This window comes from Canis aureus, chromosome 11, assembly GCF_053574225.1.
Source record: "Canis aureus isolate CA01 chromosome 11, VMU_Caureus_v.1.0, whole genome shotgun sequence".
NCBI classification, from domain to species: domain Eukaryota; kingdom Metazoa; phylum Chordata; class Mammalia; order Carnivora; family Canidae; genus Canis; species Canis aureus.
In genome coordinates, this window is record NC_135621.1 from 44577628 (window position 1) to 44596022 (window position 18395).

The following is an 18395-nucleotide window of genomic DNA, read 5'->3' on the forward strand; positions in this document are numbered from 1 at the left end:
TCTGCCTGTGTCTCTACCCTCCTCCTCTGTTTCTCATGAATAAATAAATAAAATCTTTTTTTTTTAAATTTTTTAAAAAAATTTTTATTTATTTGTGATAGTCACAGAGAGAGAGAGAGAATGAGGCAGAGACACAGGCAGAGAGAGAAGCAGGCTCCATGCACCGGGAGCCCGACATGGGATTCGATCCCGGGTCTCCAGGATCGCGCCCTGGGCCAAAGGCAGGCGCCAAACCGCTGCACCACCCAGGGATCCCAAATAAATAAAATCTTTACAAAAAAATAAAATAAAAAGACAGATAAGTAGGGCTACATACCCTGTTGTTAGGAGCTTTGTGTACACGTTTTGCCATATATTTACTTTATTGCTGCATATATATGTATATATTTTTCTCTTAGACCGACTTGACATTTGTGGACATCATACCCCATTTTCTCATGACTTTGAACAATTTTTTTGCCATGCAAATCTTTTTTTCCTTCACCACTCAGCAGAGATTTAAGGATGCTTTTTCCTTCCTGATTTTTTCATTTCTCATTTTGCTTTTCCTGCTGCGAACTCTCACCGACCTGCGTCTCACCTTGGCATCTTCTCTACCATCTTGGCTCTTTGTCTGCCATTTCTTTTGTGTTTGTGCTTTGGTTAGCTCTGCCCTGAGTGCTCTGGTTTATCCTGGATTCAGAGCTCCTCCGTTCCTGGAGTTCCTGAAAAGGGGCAGTCTGTATTTGTGCAGAAGTGGAGGGCCCTTGTCTGTAGTGGATGCTGAATGACCTGACTTCCCTTGTCACTTTTTATTTATTTTTTTTAAAGATTTTATTTATTTATGAGTGACACAGAGAGAGGCAGAGACACAGGCAGAGGGAGAAGCAGGCTCCATGCAGGGAGCCAGACGTGGGACTCCATCCCAGGTCTCCAGGATCATGACCTGGGCTGCAGGCGGCGCTAAACCGCTGCGCCACTGGGGCTGCCCCCCTTGTCACTTTTTTAAAAAAGAAACTCAACTTTATTTTTTTAAAACAGTTTTAGATTTACAGAAACATGGTGAAGGCCAGTATAGGGAGTTGTCTTAGACACTATACCCAATTTCTCTGACTATTGACATATTGGTATGGTGTATTTATTACAGTGAATGAACAGATATTGATGGATTATGGTGATGGGCAGACTATGACTTAAGCCTGTAAATATGTTACGTTCTGTGGCAAAAGGGAACTAAGTGTGCAGGTGGAATTAATTGGGTTGCTAACCAGCAGATCTTAATGTAGGGAGATGAGCTTGAATTAAGCAGGAGTGCTCAATGTGATCATAAGGGGTTTCAAAAGTGGAAGAGGAACTCACCCTGGTGTTGCTGGCTTTGAAGATGGGGGAAGAGGCTGGGACTCAAATAAAGTGAGTGGCCACTCAGGGCTGGGAAAGGCAAGCAAAGGGATTCTCATCTTGGGCCTCCAGAAAGGAATGTGCCTGTTGACACCTTGATTTTCGCTTAGTGGGGTCTGTATCAGACCTCCGACCTACAGAACTATGAGATAATAGATTTGTTTTGTTTTAAGCTACTGTTTGTGGTTATTTGTTGGAGCAGCAGTAGAAAACGAATAGTTTGATATGATAGTTCGGTAAAGGCCATGTTTTATACAGGTTTTGCTGGACTTTTTCTGCTCCGGGGGTCACCTCTCAGGACATTACTTCCTATGTGGTCATCTTGGCTGTGACAGTTTCTCAGACTTCCCTTGTTTTTAATGAATTTGGTGATTCTGATAGGACTGGTCGGGCATCTTGTCTGTGTCACACATGAGGCTCATTCTCTCATATTTGCTTTGTCTCTCCAGACTGTGTTTTCTTGCTTCTCAGCATTCTTTGTAATTGTTTCTGAAAGCCCGACGTGATGTATGGAGTACTAAGAACTGAAGAAATAGTTCTTAGTTCTATGTGACTCTGACCAGGACTTGGGCTGTATTTGTGTGCTGTAGCTACAGGTGCCTGAGGTTCTCAGATTCCTCAGGTGTCCTTGCTTTGGTCTGTCTTTGGGCTGCTTTAACAACGAATTCCAGGATACCTGGCTAGCTCAGTCTATAGAGCATGGCCTTTTTTTTTTTTTAATTCTTTTTTTTTTTTTTAAGATTTTATTTATTTATTTGAGAGAGAGAGTGAGAGAGAGAGAGAGAGAGAGAGCACAGGCAGGAGGAGCTTGAGGGTGTATACCGTCTCATGACCCAGAGATTATGACCTGAGCTGAAACCAAGGGTTGGACGCTTAACCAACTGAGCCACCCAGGTGCTCCAGAGCATAGGACTCTTAGTCTCAGAGTTGTGAGTTCAAGCCTTATGTTGGGTGTAGAGATTTCTTAAACACTGAGAAACCCCCAAACCCTGAACTCTTCACGTGGAATCGAAGTCTTCCAGCTCTTCAGCTGTCGATGTGGTGATAAAGAATGGGGAGAAGCACCCTGTAAATCTTATCAGAGAAATCTCAGTCTGTGTCCCTGGGTTGTACTCTTTAGCAGTGTTTCTTGGATGCCTCTCTCTTCCTCTCACCCCCTCCTTAGGTGAGACTGGAAGACTGGAGTGGGTTGAAGTCAGAAATGGCCTTCCCCTAGCTAGGATAAAGTTCTGGAAAAGTCTTTCCCCTGGAGAGCGGGCGTGTGTTATGGAGGATGCTCTGAGCACCCTGCACTGTGATGACTTCCCTTCCCCTAGGCAAGCATGTGGGGATTTTTCCTGGCTTTTTCATAGCAAGAACCTGGTGGTAAAAACCATACGGGTTTGGGGCCCCCTAAGACTATGGCCACCAGGAGTTTCTTACTCTCCTGTTAGTTTGCACTCAGCCTCCAGCAACTTGTCAAAACCACCATTTAAGTGTTCCTACTGGTGTAATGGCCCCGGTGCCTTCTGTGTCAAGCAAGCAGATCTTGGCTGTGACTTTGAATTGTCTCTTCTCTCCAGATTTTTGGGTTGTGATTTGACCTGTGACCTTAGTTCTTTGATGGGTCCCAGAAAAGCCCCTGGTTTTCAGTTTGTTCAGCTTCTTGTTGTCAGGATGGGAGTGAGGACTCCAAATTCTTTACATGGTAGAGCTGAAACTAGAAGTCGTTGTCTGCCCCCCATTCCCTTCATTGCTCCCTCCCCACCTTCCCAGCAGCTGAAGTTTGGTACCAGGTTGGTTGTGTTGGTATAAGACACCCGGACCATTGCAAAAGCCTCCTGAGTTGAAGAGGGAAAAAAAAAAATGACTCTTTCTGATAAAAACGACTGCTTTCTGTGTTGTGGTGATGCTGTTATTTCCTACCCTTCTCACTTCCTTCTTTTTGTTGCTCAGGTTTTTCTTATTAGCAAACTAGATACGGATTCTACAACAGATCACTTAAATTGGGAAGTGCTAAGTCTACATGAAGAACAGGTGGGGTTTTTAGCACCTTTCTAGGGTCCATCCACTTCCCTATCACTCCCTCCCTCCAAGCTTTGACAGTCAGGCATGTTTATCAATCTTATACAAATGCATCTTTAACTTTACCCTACCCCCCCACACCGACCCGTGCTTTTTTTTTTTTTTTTTTTTTAATTTTTATTTATTTATGATAGGCACACAGTGAGAGAGAGAGAGGCAGAGACACAGGCAGAGGGAGAAACAGGCTCCATGCACCGGGAGCCCGACGTGGGATTCGATCCCGGGTCTCCAGGATCGCGCCCTGGGCCAAAGGCAGGCGCTAAACCGCTGCACCACCCAAGGATCCCCCCGACCCGTGCTTTTAATCACAGAGCTCCCCTAAGCAGCTGTGCAGGTTCTGTGTTAAAGTAGCAGCCCCTTAATCTGACAGCTTTCAGTCCCCCTCAATTATCTGTAAGTCAGGTGCAAACCAGTAAGGGGGTAAAAATTCTGAACAGCCTAAGGAATAATTGCTATAAAAAGTCACACACTCTCCTTCTTCCCCTCAAGCCATTAATTGGGACAGATCAAGGTGATAATAGGGGTGGGGGTGGATGGGCAGTTGGAGCCTGAACAGGGTGAAGAGGGCATCTGTCAGAAAGGGGACAGTGGTAGCAACAGGAGGACTGATTAGATATGTAAATACATTAAGAATAATGGAAACCAGGTTCCTTGGTTTTGAAGAGAGTTGGAAATATGGAAAGAAATGGGAATGAACAATGTGGTAGTGGATTGCAATTGGAGGTACTGATGTGAGCTCAGTTTTTATGTATAAAATCAATATAAAAATAATGTTAATGTGTACTTATGTGTATGTATGTAAATACATATATATACCCATGCACCTATGCATATACGCACATGTACGTATAGTACCAAATTCTGACCACTGAAAGGTTCTGGGAGCAAGCACCCTCATAGCAGTAAGTATACCTGGCTCCCAGATTTTGGCTTTTATTATTATTATTTTTTAAGATTTTATCCATTTATTCATGAGAGACACAGAGAGAGAGAGAGAGGCAGAGACACAGGCAGAGGGAGAATCAGGCTTCCTGCCAGGAGCCTGATGCGGAACTTGATCCCAGGACTCCAGGATCACGCCCTGAGCCAAAGGCAGACACTCAACCACTGACTCACCCAAGCATCCTAGATCTTGGCTTTTCATACCATTCTTCACTAAATGAACCAGGGCTTCTTGGAGAAATTGCTGATTCCAGGGCTAAAGCAGGAAAAATACAGGATGAACTGGGATTATTTGATCATGCCAGAAAGTAGAAAGAATAATGAGGACATGTCCAAAGGACACAGAAGCCAGCTTGAAGGGGCTCTCACTGGCTACTCATTGTCAGAGACAATGTGAACATCAAAATACCTGTAATGCCAGAGTGGATAAAGCAGGAGAACATGAAACCATACTGATAGAAATAAAAAAGTTGAAAATTTAATGAGGAATGTAGTTTCAAAGTACTTCACAGCATACTTGTTAATTATGAAGGGAAAAAGGAGTAACTTTACAGTGTGGAAGCTTGGCAAACACTTTTACCAGTAATGGGACAATATGAAATCGTCTGCCACCTGCTGTGTGGGTGGGTGTGCTTCTGTGTTTGCTGTGGATTCATGCTGATATTCATGACAACAGAATGATAAACCTTTACTTTGTATGCTTTTATGGCCTGTGAAGGACTCCAGTATATTATTTGCTGCTCACAGTCCCCTTCTGGAGTAGGCAGGGGTTATTCATTTACCATGGGGATGATGATAAAATAATAATGGTACTTCTTACATCCAGGTGATAGTCTAAGACTTTTTGAATGTTGCATACATTAATTCTTACAATTACCCTATGAGGTAGGTATACAGTGATTATTCTATTTTACAAGGCATGGAAAAGTTAAGTAACTTGCCTAAGATCACACAGCTTGAAAATTGGGGAGCTGGGACTCGAGTCAGGCATTCTGAGTACAGATCCCCAGCTCTTATTTAAAGAGTCATGTTGGGATCCCTGGGTGGCGCAGCGGTTTGGTGCCTGCCTTTGGCCCAGGGCACGATCCTGGAGACCCGGGATCGAATCCCACATCAGGCTCCCGGTGCATGGAGCCTGCTTCTCCCTCTGCCTGTGTCTCTGCCTCTCTCTCTCTCTCTCTCTCTCTATCATAAATAAATAAAAAAAAATTAAAAAAAAAAAGAGTCATGTTGCCTCTGTTTTGAAGATGTTGAGGAAAGCAAGCAAGTTAAGTGACTCTTCTGGGGTCCCTTGCTCACTTGGTCACTGGATTCTGCAAATGTGTACTGAGTGCCTGTTAATGTCAGGCCCTGTTCCAGATGTTGGGTATCTGGCATCGGGTAGCCAGAGCTCTGGGCCTCATGGAGCTCGGGCTCTTGAGAGGTGAGTTGAAGAACTGGACCCAAGCCTGTTGCCTTCTCGTGTCATGTTTAGCACCAACTGAACTGTGTGCGGGGAGTGGGCAGCTGGTCAGTCCCTGTGCTCAGAGATGCACTTTCTTTTTTCTTTTGAAGGTCGCCTGGTAGGTGCTCTGGATGCAGTGCTGGATTCCAATGCACGGGTCGCTCCATTTCGAATTCTCCTTCAAGTGCCTGGGTCCCAGGTTTATTCTCCCATAGCATGTGGTGAGTTACTGAGTGGATCAGACGTTTACTGGGCCATAGCCACTGGTGAGTTTTGTTCCAGTTGGAATATTCCAAACCTTAAGGTCTAAGCATGCTGAGTACTGCATGTTGGTGAAGCTTGAAGGTAACTCCTTTTAGAAACTCATCTGCTTTTATGAGCTCTTTTCTTTTTCTTTCCAGCCATCAAAAGCATATAAAGGCTACAATATGGGCACCTTAGCTTGGGCATGCCAGGCTTTTGTGTGGTGTGTTGTTCCAAGGTCCTATATATTGTTGAGTATGAACGGAGCCCTTTCCTCCTTAATTTTGTTTCTGACCTAAAAAACATCGTCCTGGGTAGTGTCTGAGGGCTGCGTCTGACTCAGGGCAGTTTTCACCCCCTTGTTCTACATTTATGCAGCATCACTGGACTGCTCCACCCCATGGGAATTTTGAAATCCTCTCATCCTCTTCATCTGGGGTTTTAATCCACCTACATTCTCTGATGCTCTACCTGCCATGCCAGCATCTCAGGAACTGGGAATCATTCCATCTGAGAAGCCTCTTCTATTAAGAAACAAAAGCAAAGATGTGTCTTTTTAACTATACAAGTTGTAAATGTTCACTTTCCAGAAATTAAGTTGGTAAGAGAGAAGGACAGGAAATCTTCTGTACCCTCTTATCAGTGCTGATCCACTCTTCTGTGTACCTGTGCTAATACACGTCGAGGTTTCTAGTTTTTTTTCTCTCAACACTTGACTAGCTACCATAAATTTCCAGCATCACCACACCCTCTTTAACAATGCTGGATATTTTTTCCTGGAGAATACAGAAAAGTATGAAGAAGAAAAATTTTACCATATCCACCCTACAATTCTAAACACTGCTAACATAACATCTTGGTAATTTTTTCCCCCAGTTTGTTCTAGTTAAGACAGATCCTTCTGTATTAGTATAAAATCATAAAAATGGCACATATTCAGTATAATCCATCAATACTTGACAAGTACAAGGAAGAAAATGTCTCTTACCCCATATTCTAGATGCTCAATGTAACCTCTGGTCACCCTGGGTTCACTTCATTGAGACCACTGTATACTGCATTTAGGGCAGGTACAGTGATAGTTTTGGAGACAAAAGTACCTTTGTACTTTGTGAAAATGGAACCTGCTATTTTGTAATAAAATAATTACAATGCTAATAATTGACAGTGCTATTTTGTAACAAAAGTATTGTTTTTACTTGATCTCAACTAAGCGAGAAGTTGAAGTAAAACCAGAGAAATGTTAAGCTTCAAAAATAAATGTTTCCTTAACACAAGAGCTTATTTTCTAAAGGGTTCATTAAAGGTTAAGGGAAGAGATTTGTGAAAGCATCACAAGGTTAGGATTGTGGCTTTTTAAAGCAGTGTTGTGATTCTGACCATATGGGTTTACTCCCCAGCCTAGAAGGGTGCCAAGGTGCCAGCATTTTTACTCTTTTTCCTTCCTCTCTGGTTTCTCACTTAAAAGCATGTTATTATTAACTTAATGTTGTACTTTTCATTCTGTCCATTGTCATGCTGTCCATCATTCTTTGGCTCTGTCCTCTACTTAAATTGATCTAATGCTTTTATTCAGGTATGGCTTTCCTAATACAGAATCTTTAATTTTGGCTCATCTCTCTCTCTCTCAGGTGCCCAAATGACTGAGCCACCTAGGGGCCCTAATTTTGGCTCATCTCTTGATTGCCTAGATTCCTGTTTTCTTCTCCCATTGTCTCACATTTACAAGGGTCTGTCCCTTGCTTTGGACTTTAATGACACCTTGGCTGGGTATAATAGTCTCTGGCCATCCAGAGCTTGCTCCAGGGTCTTCCTGTAATTAACAAGGCAATGGGAGAAATCTGAGGCTGGCCTTTTTTTTTTTCCCCCTCCTTTTTACTCCCTTGTGGGTGATGTGCTTTTTGCACTTGTAACTGTCTGTATCCTTGAGGTTAAGTAGTTTAGTAACTTGGTTGTGATCTGTTACTACCTTGAACACATTGTGTTAGATTTTTCTGGAATTCAGTGTGCTCTTTCAGTATGCTTTTGATTTCTTTAATCACATCAGGAAATTTTCTTGTTCATTATGTGTATTTTTAAAAATGCACCTAATTGGGATCCCTGGGTGGCTCAGCGGTTTAGCGCCTGCCTTTGGCCTAGGGCGTGATCCTGGAGTCCCAGGATCGAGTCCCACATCGGGCTCCTGCATGGAGCCTGCTTCTCCCTCCTCTTGTGTCTCTGCCTCTTTCTCTCTCTATCACAAATAAATAAATAAATCTTTAAAAAAATGCACCTAATGTTCCATTTATTGGACTCCCCACCTCAGAGACCTTTCTGTTGGATAGCTGTTGTCTTCTTTTTGTTCTTGTTTTTACCTGTCTCTTCAACTAGTATCCTTTATGCTTTTATCTGTCTCTTCAACTAGTATCCTTTCCTCTAAGATAATAATTCAGTTTTCTGCTGTGTATCCCACACTTTGCTGCTTTAACTTACTAATTTGGCTGTGTTTTTTAAACATTTAATTTATTTAGAGAGGGAGAGAACACATGAGTGGGGTCTGGGGGAGAGAGGGGGAGAGAATCACAAGCAGACTCCATGCTGAGTGTGGAGCCTGACACGGAGTTCCATCCCATAACCCCAAGATTGTGACCTGAACTGAAATCAAGTCAGAGGCTCAGCCGACTGAACCACCTAGGCACCCCTCATTTGACTGTGTTTTGGTCATCATTTCTTGGATATCTCCTCTCCCCTTTTTTCTGTTTCATCTTTTCCTCTTTACATTCTTATTTTCCTGAATTCATGTTCTTGATGTCTTGGAGCATGAAGTGTTTGTGAGGATTTCCCTTTCTTCCTTGAGGGTTTCTTCTAGGACACAGTTTGTCTTTTGAACACCTTGTACTCCTCTGTTTATCCTCTTCTGCTGTCAGGTGTTGGCTTGGTTGCTATGCTGTTGCTCTGCATCCCACTCATGCTTGGACATGGTCATCTAAGGCTGACACTGTAGTATATGCACCAGTGTAGGAGAACTTTCTGAGTAGTATTTTGGTGACAGAGCAGAGAGGACAGGTGTGCTGCTGGGCTGGATGTGGGATACAGCAAGACCCTGTCCCTTTCTCTTTCTCTCCAATTTCTCCCCAGGCCAGATAGTTGGTCTTGCTCTGGGTTTGGGGCTTTTGATGGGAATGTCTGGAGTTTTGTCTCACTAGATTGGTTTCTGGGGAGTCTGCAGAGTGGGGACCCTGCTCAGTTCCTGGATCTGTGTAGTCCAGGAGGTCTACAGTAGCCATTTGGGACTCCTGGAGTACTTTTGGACCACAGCAAGTTTATGGCTGCACAGCCCTCAACCTTCTGGCTGTAGACTAAGTTACTCATTTAGTCCTTTATTAGATACTTAACTGGTTCTAATTTTTCAGTATTTAAAAACCTAAATGAACATCCAGACACTTAAATATTTCAGGATACTTCTCAATCCCCAAAGTCCATTCATGTGAAATGTTGAGTGCCTGACCCATACCAGACACATGCTTAGTGTTTTGGGTGGTGAGGGGGTTCCTGGGTGAGGAGCCTCCCTCCACTCGTGTTCACGGGGCCCTGGGGAATACACTGAGCAATCCAGAGGTGGCAGGTAGAGCTGGAATGAAGAGTAGGGAAGTGAGAGGCGGCAAGATCCTTGCTGAGCACATAGTAAGGAAGTTCTGCAGCAGGGCGATGTACTTTCTGATGCTGAACTGCATGCTGTAAAGTTTGTGGCAGCTTCTACCTGCTTCTCCCACTCCCCTGCCCAAACAGTGCAATCCTGAGAAGGTTGAATTCCTAGAATATTCTTTCTCTTGAGCCAGGATCTGCTTTGTTTAGTTTCCACTTGGCTGAGCATTTGCCTTGGACCTGACCCATGGCAGGTCTGCAGATGCTGCACGTTCTTCAGCTGTATTGCCCACAGGAAGTCCCCTGTGTATGCAGTAGTTCTTTCCAGCGCTGCTTTTCTTGGGTTAGGGGAGAAAGAACGGGGAGGGTATTTGTGTCTTGGCTTGTGGTATTGATTGAGATCCTTAGGCCTCTTCTGGGAGTCACTTGGGCATCCTGCGCTGTGATATTGACTCACCATATTTAATATTTTATTGTGTCTTGAGCATTGAGAAAGGATCCCTGCCCCGGGTTTTAAATCTCCGATAAAGCACAAAGAAGAACTGTAGGAAAGGCCTGGGCGGCACCAGGACGTGGGCAGGAACAGGAAGAGTGGCCTGCAAGAACCACTTTTGATTTGATTTTTGACTGTTTGCACGGCAGCGTGGGGAGACTACAGGAGAGCTTTTGAGAAGAATTTTCTTCTTCTTTCTTTCCTTCCTTCTGTTTGTTTTTAAGCAGAGGTGGAAGAGCAAGGTAGATAATCCCCTGGGTGAACAATATTATTTGGCAGCGGATTTGTGGATGATTGTGGTTTGAAGGGGCTAAGCAATAAGTTGCTTTTATTTTTTGACTTACATGGACCAACGAATCTCAAAGCTTTATAAACCTCACTGGCCTCAGTGGATAAAAGATGCATGGTGAGAGGGTGGTGAGGGCTTGTGTAGGAGAGAGGTATGGAGGACTGCCCTGTCTTTCAGGTTGACACCCAAATGCCCCCTCTGAGAAACTTCTCCCGGCCCCCCTCCCCCACCCTGACTACTTCCCCCACTCTGCTGGTGGAGCCCTCCAGCACTTACCAGTGCTGTTACTTAACTTTTTTTTTTTTTTTAATCTGCCCTCTAATGAAGATAAAAGTTATCCAGTGTCCAGGATAGAGCGTGGTGTGCAGCAAATAGTAGGCAAGCAAATAAGCCACAGTGGTCCAGTGTGGACTCCTGCTTTAGATATGAGTAAGTAGTCTGTTAGTCAAAGAAGGTAATGGGCTCAGCACTTAAGCATCCAGTACCTAAGGAGTGGAAGGTGGGGCATGCAATCTTATATAACACTTCTTGGTCCTTTCTGCAATCAGGGCAGGGATATTCCATGGCCGGGCGAGGCCCTGGGTCAGAAACTGTAAAACAAGCGTCCAGGACCCATTGAGCAGTAGAAAAACTTGCAAAACAGGGATCTTGCTTTAAAACAAAACAAAGGATCCCTGGCTGACTTAGTGGTTGAGCATCTGCTTTCGGCTCAGGGCATGATCCCAGGGTCCTGGGATTGAGTCCTGCATCAAGCTCCCTGCTGGGAGCCTGCTGCTCCCTCTGCCTATGTCTCTGCCTCTCTCTCTCTATCTCATGAATAAATAAAATCTTTCAAAACAAAACAACCCCCCAAAAAACCATTTTTTAAAATTGTGGTAAAATATATGTAACATAAAATTCACCATCTTCACCATTCTTAAGTGTATAGTTCAGTGGCATTAAGTACATTCACATTATTGTGTGGCCATCACCACATCCATCTCCAGAAATTTCTCACTTGCACAAACTGAAATTCTGTGCCCTTCAAACACCAAGTCCCATTCCTTCGTCCCTAGCCTCTGGCGGCCACCATTCTGCTTCCTGTCTCTGTGGATTTGGCTTCTTTAGGAGTGTCTTTGAAGTGGAATTGTACATATTTGTCCTTTTGTGGCTGGTGTGATGTCCTCAGGGTTTGTCTGTGTTGTAGCAGGTGTCAGAATTTTGTTCATTTTAGGACTGCATAACCAAGAGGGCTTCATGTGATCAGCACCTGAATAGAAATAAATCAAGGGAAAAAAAAAAGAAAAAATAATAAATCAAGGACATGGTGAGTGGAACCAGGAGAGTCACATCTCAAGATTCAATTTCTGGTCTGGGTTGGGAGGGGAGGGAAGAGTTGATGGAAGAGATGAGTAGTCCAGGGCTCCAGCCTTGGGTGGGTCAGCTTTGGACCACATTGACATCTAAGCATGAAGGGCTTTTGGGGGCCCTGGAGGAGCAAGGAGAAATTGTTGGGGTGTCTCTTCTGATGGCTCAGCCTGTACTTTCTTGGCAGTTGAAAAGTCCAGGCTAGGGGCGCCTGGGTGGCTCAGTCGATTAAGTGTCTGCCTTAGGCCCAGGTCATGATCTCAGGGTCCTGGGATTGAGCCTCATGTCAGGCTCTTTGCTTAGTGAGCAGTCTGATTCTCCCTCTGCCCCTGCCCTCCACCACTTGTGCTTGTGCATTCTCTCCTCAAATAAATAAAATCTTTAAACATAAAAAAGTCTGAGCTGTGAATTACCCATATGTTGCTTCATATTCCTGTTGGTAGGTGACTTTCGGTGCTGTTGGTGTGTTATAGACACATATGTTATTCTTTACCATGGCCTGGAAGACTGAATTGTCTTTGCCTTGTTTTGGGGACCAAGGAAAAAAAAAAACCAGAAAAGGCTCTGGATTATCTGCATTGATCGTTCCAGGAGTTAAACTGATTATGTAATAATTGGACTCTTTTTAACATTGATTAATTGAGCTACGGGGTGGATTGTCTTTTCTGGTTACTGAAAGAGGACTTGATTGCCTTGCTTCAAGACAGCCAGGGCGAAACATGGCCAAGATAGCAGGAGCTTTCTGAGGAAGTCGTCAAACTTTTGTATAGACCATCTTTTAATAATGCTCATGTCTTCACAGATCTGAGTTTGGACCCCAGAGTGCCCGAATACTTTTGTGACTGTTTGTGACAGTATTAGTACAAAATTTTCACCTTCTTAACGAGGTTTCAGGCCATGGTTTTGAGTGAAATGAGGGAGAGCAGGAAAATGGGCAAGCATCATGATACCACCTTACACCGGTAGAGTGTAGAGAATTTCAAGCAGACCAAAGGTAGATACCCACCTGTATGGGCAGAGGCATACCTGTATCTGGGGAGGGGTTAAATGTGTAGTTTGAAAAAACTTAAGGGGCACCTTGGTGGCTCAGTCGGTTAAGCATCTGCTTTTGGTTCAGGTCATGATCCCAGAGTCCTGGGATGGAGCCCTTTGTGGGCTCCCTTCTCTGGAGGGAACCTGCCTCTTCTCCCTCTGCCTGCTGCTCCCCATGCTTTTGCACTCTCTTTCTCTCTGTCAAGTAAATAAAATCTTAACTAAGTTTTTTTCCTTTTTTTTTTTTAATACTTTCACTTTAGAAAATGAAAAAAATACATGACTTTGAAATTTCCAAGGTCGTTAAAGGAAGCTATATGCTTTTGCTAATGAAAATGTGAGGCATATGTTTTTTTAAGAATTGTGAATCACAGGGAGTTAGGCTTTCCAGCTTAAAAAATTCTTTCCTTTTGCACAAACTTTCCTCATTTGTTCCTCTCAACAGTGTATAGGTAGGCATAATTACTGACTTTGGAGAGGGAGGAAGCAAGGCATAAATTGCCTAGTAAGTTGCCAGGGCCGCATCTTGTGTCAGGAGTGCCTCACTGGGTAGCTCAGGCACAGGTCCTGCTAGAACATTCTCAGTATTTTTTCTGATTTCTTTCTTATCTCTGCCCTTGACCATGGCTGGCATTTTAGTTTCTTGTATTCTGCATCACTGTTTGCTTTGTCTTTGGAGAGAGAATTTTATTATGGGAGGAAATGTTCCAGGGTGGATCAGATTAGTGTCCTGGTGAACTTTGTGCCAGGGCAGCAAAGGAAGTGCCAGCCAGATCTTTTTTCAAGAACAGAACTCACTGTGCACTTCAAGGAAAATCTGGGAGGCAGCCCTGCAGGAGGAAAGTTAGAACTTTCTTCTGGGTGCATACTCGGAGGCGACTTACTGTGACTTGTCATATTTGCTCTTAGTTGCTTGGATTTCCTTGGACAACACTAGCTGGCATTTTCCATGTGGGATTTCCACTTGGAAATGGCTGAGGCGTGCCTTGGCTAATGCTTCTTTTCATTCGTGAGTCTCTGTCACCAGGCTCCTACTTTTTAAAACAATTTTGCTTAGGCTCAAATAATTAAACTCACTGAAGATGTTTGTCCATTAGGGATGTTGCTTATGATTTTAAAAAGCAGACAAATCCTGCATGTAACTTTTAGACTTCGTAAATTTGAAGGTCAAAAGTCCTATTTAAAAAATGCTTTTTAGGGGATCCCTGGCTCACTCAGCGGTTTGGCGCCTGCCTTTGCCCAGGGTGTCATCCTTGGGTCCCGGGTTGAAGTCCCACATCAGGCTTCCTGCATGGAGCCTGCTTCTCCCTCTGCCTGTCTCTGCACCCGCCCCTCCCCGTGTATGTGTGTGTGTGTGTGTGTGTGTGTGTGTGTGTGTGTGTCTCATAAATAAATAAATAAAATCTTTTTAAAAAAAATGCTTTTTAACCCAGGTAGATATTGGCAGGCCCCATGGTCTTGCATTCTCCAGGTAGCCACAGTCCCCACCCTCAGTGGAAACACACTCCCTTTCTCCCTCTTGAGATAATTCTTCCGCATGAAGTCTCTTCCTCCCTAAATCCTGATTTGTTACTTGACATACTTAAGAATAAATATGACCTCTATAAGATCTAAAGGTGTGAAGCTGGGTTTCTCTGTCATCTTCCTTGTTGCCTAACATTTGCACAAAGCATGACCTGTTGGAAAAAAGGAAACCATCTGGAGGGGATCTTGGCAGACATCTGGTTTCATCCCTTCTGTTTTAGTAGATGTGAGGAGACTGGCCAAGACATATGGGTTTCAAAATAAAATGACTTTGGTGAGTGAGTTTTTATTAGATGATTCCTTAATGATTGAAAATGAAGGCAGAGCGTGAGAGTGGAAGCCTCTGGACTCTCTGTGGCATGGGGAGCGCTCCTTCTTTCACAGGTTTTTCTGGCCTATGTTTTGTCCTAATCCCTTCATGCTGGTTTTATGCCTTGAAGCTGTCTGCCTCCCAGAGGGCTTGCTTCAGGGCTTGCTGTTGCGCTGGCTTCTCAGACCTATGCTGAACCCAAAGATCTGAGTTGCCTGGGGCTGGGAGTGATCCTGATTGAAAAAATAATAAGGAAATTCAGGGAGTGTGAAATCCTTCACCCTTGTTTCTTGCTCTGCTTTCATGTGTAATTTTTACAAAGTGTTCCTCCTAAGTGTGGAGGTCAGTTTATCGAAATCAATAACTTCTTTGTTAACAAGGGGATTTTAAAGTGTTTTTCGTTATGAAGATTTTCAGACATACCCCAAAGTAGCGAGGACAGCGTAATGACCTCTTACAAGCCCATGCATTGGGATCAGAAAATAAATGCCTTGGGATCATGGTTTTGCCTACTTTGCTTTATCTCTTATTCTCTCCTCCTCCTCACCCCCCGATGTATTTTATTTTTTTTTAAAGATTGTATTTTTTTTATTCATGAGAGCCAGAGAGAGACTGGCAGAGAGAGAAGCAAGTTCCCTGCAGAGCAGGGAGCCCAATGCAGAGCTTGATTCCAGATCACGACTTGAGCCAAAGGCAGACATTTAACCAACTGAGCCACCCAGGTGCTCCCCCCAGCCCCAATGTATTTTATTTTATTTTATTTTATTTTATTTTTTTTTAGGTCCCCAATGTATTTTAAAGCAAATCCTAGAAACCGGTATTTCACCTCTACATATTTTAGTAATAATCTCTGAATCTGTGGCCATTCTTCTGCCCCTGCAAAGGCATTGTTAAACTAGTGGAGTTAACTGGGACTCTGGTGTCACTGGTGCATTCCAACCAGGGCCGCTCTCTCGTTTGCTTTAAGAGTCCTTTGTAGATCTGGGTGGTTCTAATCCACCACACTTCATTTGAGGGTTGTGTCTCTTGTCTCCTTTAGTCAGGAAATCCTTCATTCCCCCTCCCCGACCCCGCTTATTTTCCCCAAGTCATTTGTTTGGTGAAGAAATTCGGCCAGTTTTTATGTAGAATGTCCTGTACTCTACGCTTCTGTTTCTTTCCTCAAGGTAGAGCTCAGCTCCTTTCTTAGTCCTATGTATGTCCCCCAAACTACAAGGTACTTAGAAATGTTCAGCCACCAATTGGTAGTTCAGTGGTTGAACATCTGCCTCCCACTCTGGTTGTGATCCTGGGGTCCTAGGATCAAATCCCGTATCGGGCTCCCCATAGGGAGCCTGCTTCTCCTTCTGCCTATGTCTCTGCCTCTCTGTCTGTGCCTCTCATGAATAAATAAATAAAATCTTAAAAAAAAAATACCTCAAAACGTTCAGTTAAATTTAGATTCAGCATTAAAAAAAAACAAAACAAAACAAAACCCAAACAACTTGATAGGTTGTTCCACATCTTTTATTCTGTGTCCTCTCAGCAGTCATGGTTCCCCTGGATGTCTTATTCCTAATGATGCTTAGTTAATGAGTTCACGTGGCTGCTTTCATTGCCGCCTTCTCCATCCATCTTTCATCATATCACAATGTAGTGATTTCTCCCCCTCCCCCCATTTCATCTGTTCTTCGACACCTGTCAGCTTGAGCTTGACTGTACAGAACTTGAACTCCTTCACTGAGGCTGCGTGGTCAACATGGTACCTTTAGAAAAGGGAGGAGGGGAATGCTGATGTTGGCCCTTTAATGACCTGTCATTAGTGTGAGGCATTGGGGCCCTGGAGATCTGCACTGGTGACAAGTGAATTGTTTTAGTTTTTTACCCCCCTTCTTCTTCCCTCTTCCTTTTTAGCATCGTTTTAAAGTTTAAAGTGCTTTTCACTCCCAATATTTTATCATGAAAAATTTCAAAGTACAGGAAGTTGAAAGGATTATACAGTGAACACTGGGAGCCAGTTTTTATAAACCCAGCATGTGTCCGTTAATTGTGGTCCTTTGTGGTACTCACATTGTGCCCTCATCTGCCCCTCAGAGCACTTTCCTGTGGCTTCTGGCACTTGGTCCTGCTCCCAATCACATTTGAGTGCTTCCCTGCTTTCTGGCCAGTAAGGGTTGAGTGTTCACATTGTGCCTTTTCTTCCTTCTGTCTGGGTCCAGCATTTCTTCAGTGGCCCTGGTTCCTTTTAGTGGAGGATGGTATGTAGGGGGCACCATCTAGGGTATAGGGTTGCTCATTGTTACTAGGTTGTCACTGCTTCTAAGGCTTTTCAGTAAGTATGAGCTAAGAAGTGTGTGTTATGAAAAAGAAAAATCATGAGTTCATATAAACTTTTTTATGTTTCAGGTTTTTAATGTAAATTCTAAGTTAGCATATAGTATAAGATTAGTTTAGAAAAATAAAAAATAAAAAAATAAAGATTAGTTTAGAAGTAGGATTTAGGGTTTCACATATATATATTTTTTAATTTATTTGAGAGAGCGAGCAAGCTAGAGAGAGAGGGGAAGGCATGAGTTGGGGGGAACGGCAGAGAGAGACAGAGAAGCAGGGTCCCCACTAAGCAGGGAGCCCCATGTGGGCCTCAATCCCAGGACCCTAGGATCCTGATCTGAGCTGAAAGCAGATGATTAACTGACTAAGCCACTGAGGCACCTCTAGTGATTCACATATTAATGTGAATGTAATTCACTTTAATCTTTCTAATTCAACTGTAAAACCACAGTTATAACTTAGCTTGGATTTTGTGTTTTTCTTTTCTCATATACTGAAAATCTTGGTTTCTAACAATATTCACATAGTTATTATCTATCTCACACATCCACATAGATACTATTTCTAAAAAAACAGCAGCATTAATAAGAATACTGAATGAAATTTAAGTTTTGGTAGCTCTCTTTGGCCTTAGAATATATTTAACTATGGATGTATAGTCAACATTGTTTAAAAGAGCTGTTTTCTCTGTATAATCATTTTAATAACCTGATAAATCAATTTACTTAAATTCAGTATTTTTTTTCCTTTATTAATTTTTAAAAAAAGGAAAACTCTTTTATAATTCCTTAATCAAACCTTAAAATCTACAAACAAGGTGTGTGTAGAGAAGCGAGGCTTTCGCTGCTATCCCCTTTTTGCCTCCTTCCCTCTGCCATAGGGACACCTCACTTTTTCTAGCTTAGCTTTCTACTGTTTTGTTTTACAAATATACTCTATATTCTCGCATCCTCCTTTTACTAGGAGGATCTTTTACAAAGATCCTGTATATTCTGTCCTATGCCTTGCTTTTATTCACTTAGGGACAAATCTTGGAAATCATCCCATATCACAGAGTCCAGATTATCTTCTCTTTTGTTTTTGTTTTATTTTTCATTATGTAGAAGTACCATAGTTTATTCAAGCTGTTCTTTACTGATGGACATTTGTGGTGTTTTCATCCTTGGCCATGCTTCAGTGAATAAATAAATTCACCTGATGAGTGATTTTGTACCTTTACTGCTGAATCGTTGGGATAGATTACCCTTAAAGTCCCACAATCCCAACTCTAGTAAATGAATATGAAGCTTTGTTAGATGTTACTAAATTTCCCTCCCTCCATTGGATTTGTACCAATGAAAAAAATTGCCATCAGTGATGGATGAAAGTACCTATTTTCCCTGATTCATCATTGGAT

At 43.0% G+C, this 18395-nt stretch overlaps 1 protein-coding gene and 1 long non-coding RNA gene across 4 annotated transcripts in view; one reads left to right on the forward strand and one right to left on the reverse strand.

The window, feature by feature from the left end:
- TBC1D8 (TBC1 domain family member 8) overlaps positions 1-18395 on the forward strand; it is a 113030-nt gene that overhangs the window by 37190 nt on the left and 57445 nt on the right. For 2 of the 3 annotated variants that reach the window (XM_077915014.1, XM_077915011.1), the window contains exon 2: positions 5938-6093. In XM_077915014.1, the coding sequence (XP_077771140.1) occupies positions 5938-6093 (156 nt within the window). The remainder of the gene's footprint in view (positions 1-5937; positions 6094-18395) is intronic. The other variant, XM_077915012.1, reaches the window with a different exon arrangement.
- Positions 1-18395, reverse strand: part of LOC144323973 (uncharacterized) — a 29535-nt gene that overhangs the window by 8079 nt on the left and 3061 nt on the right. The gene's annotated exons all lie outside the window — the stretch shown is intronic.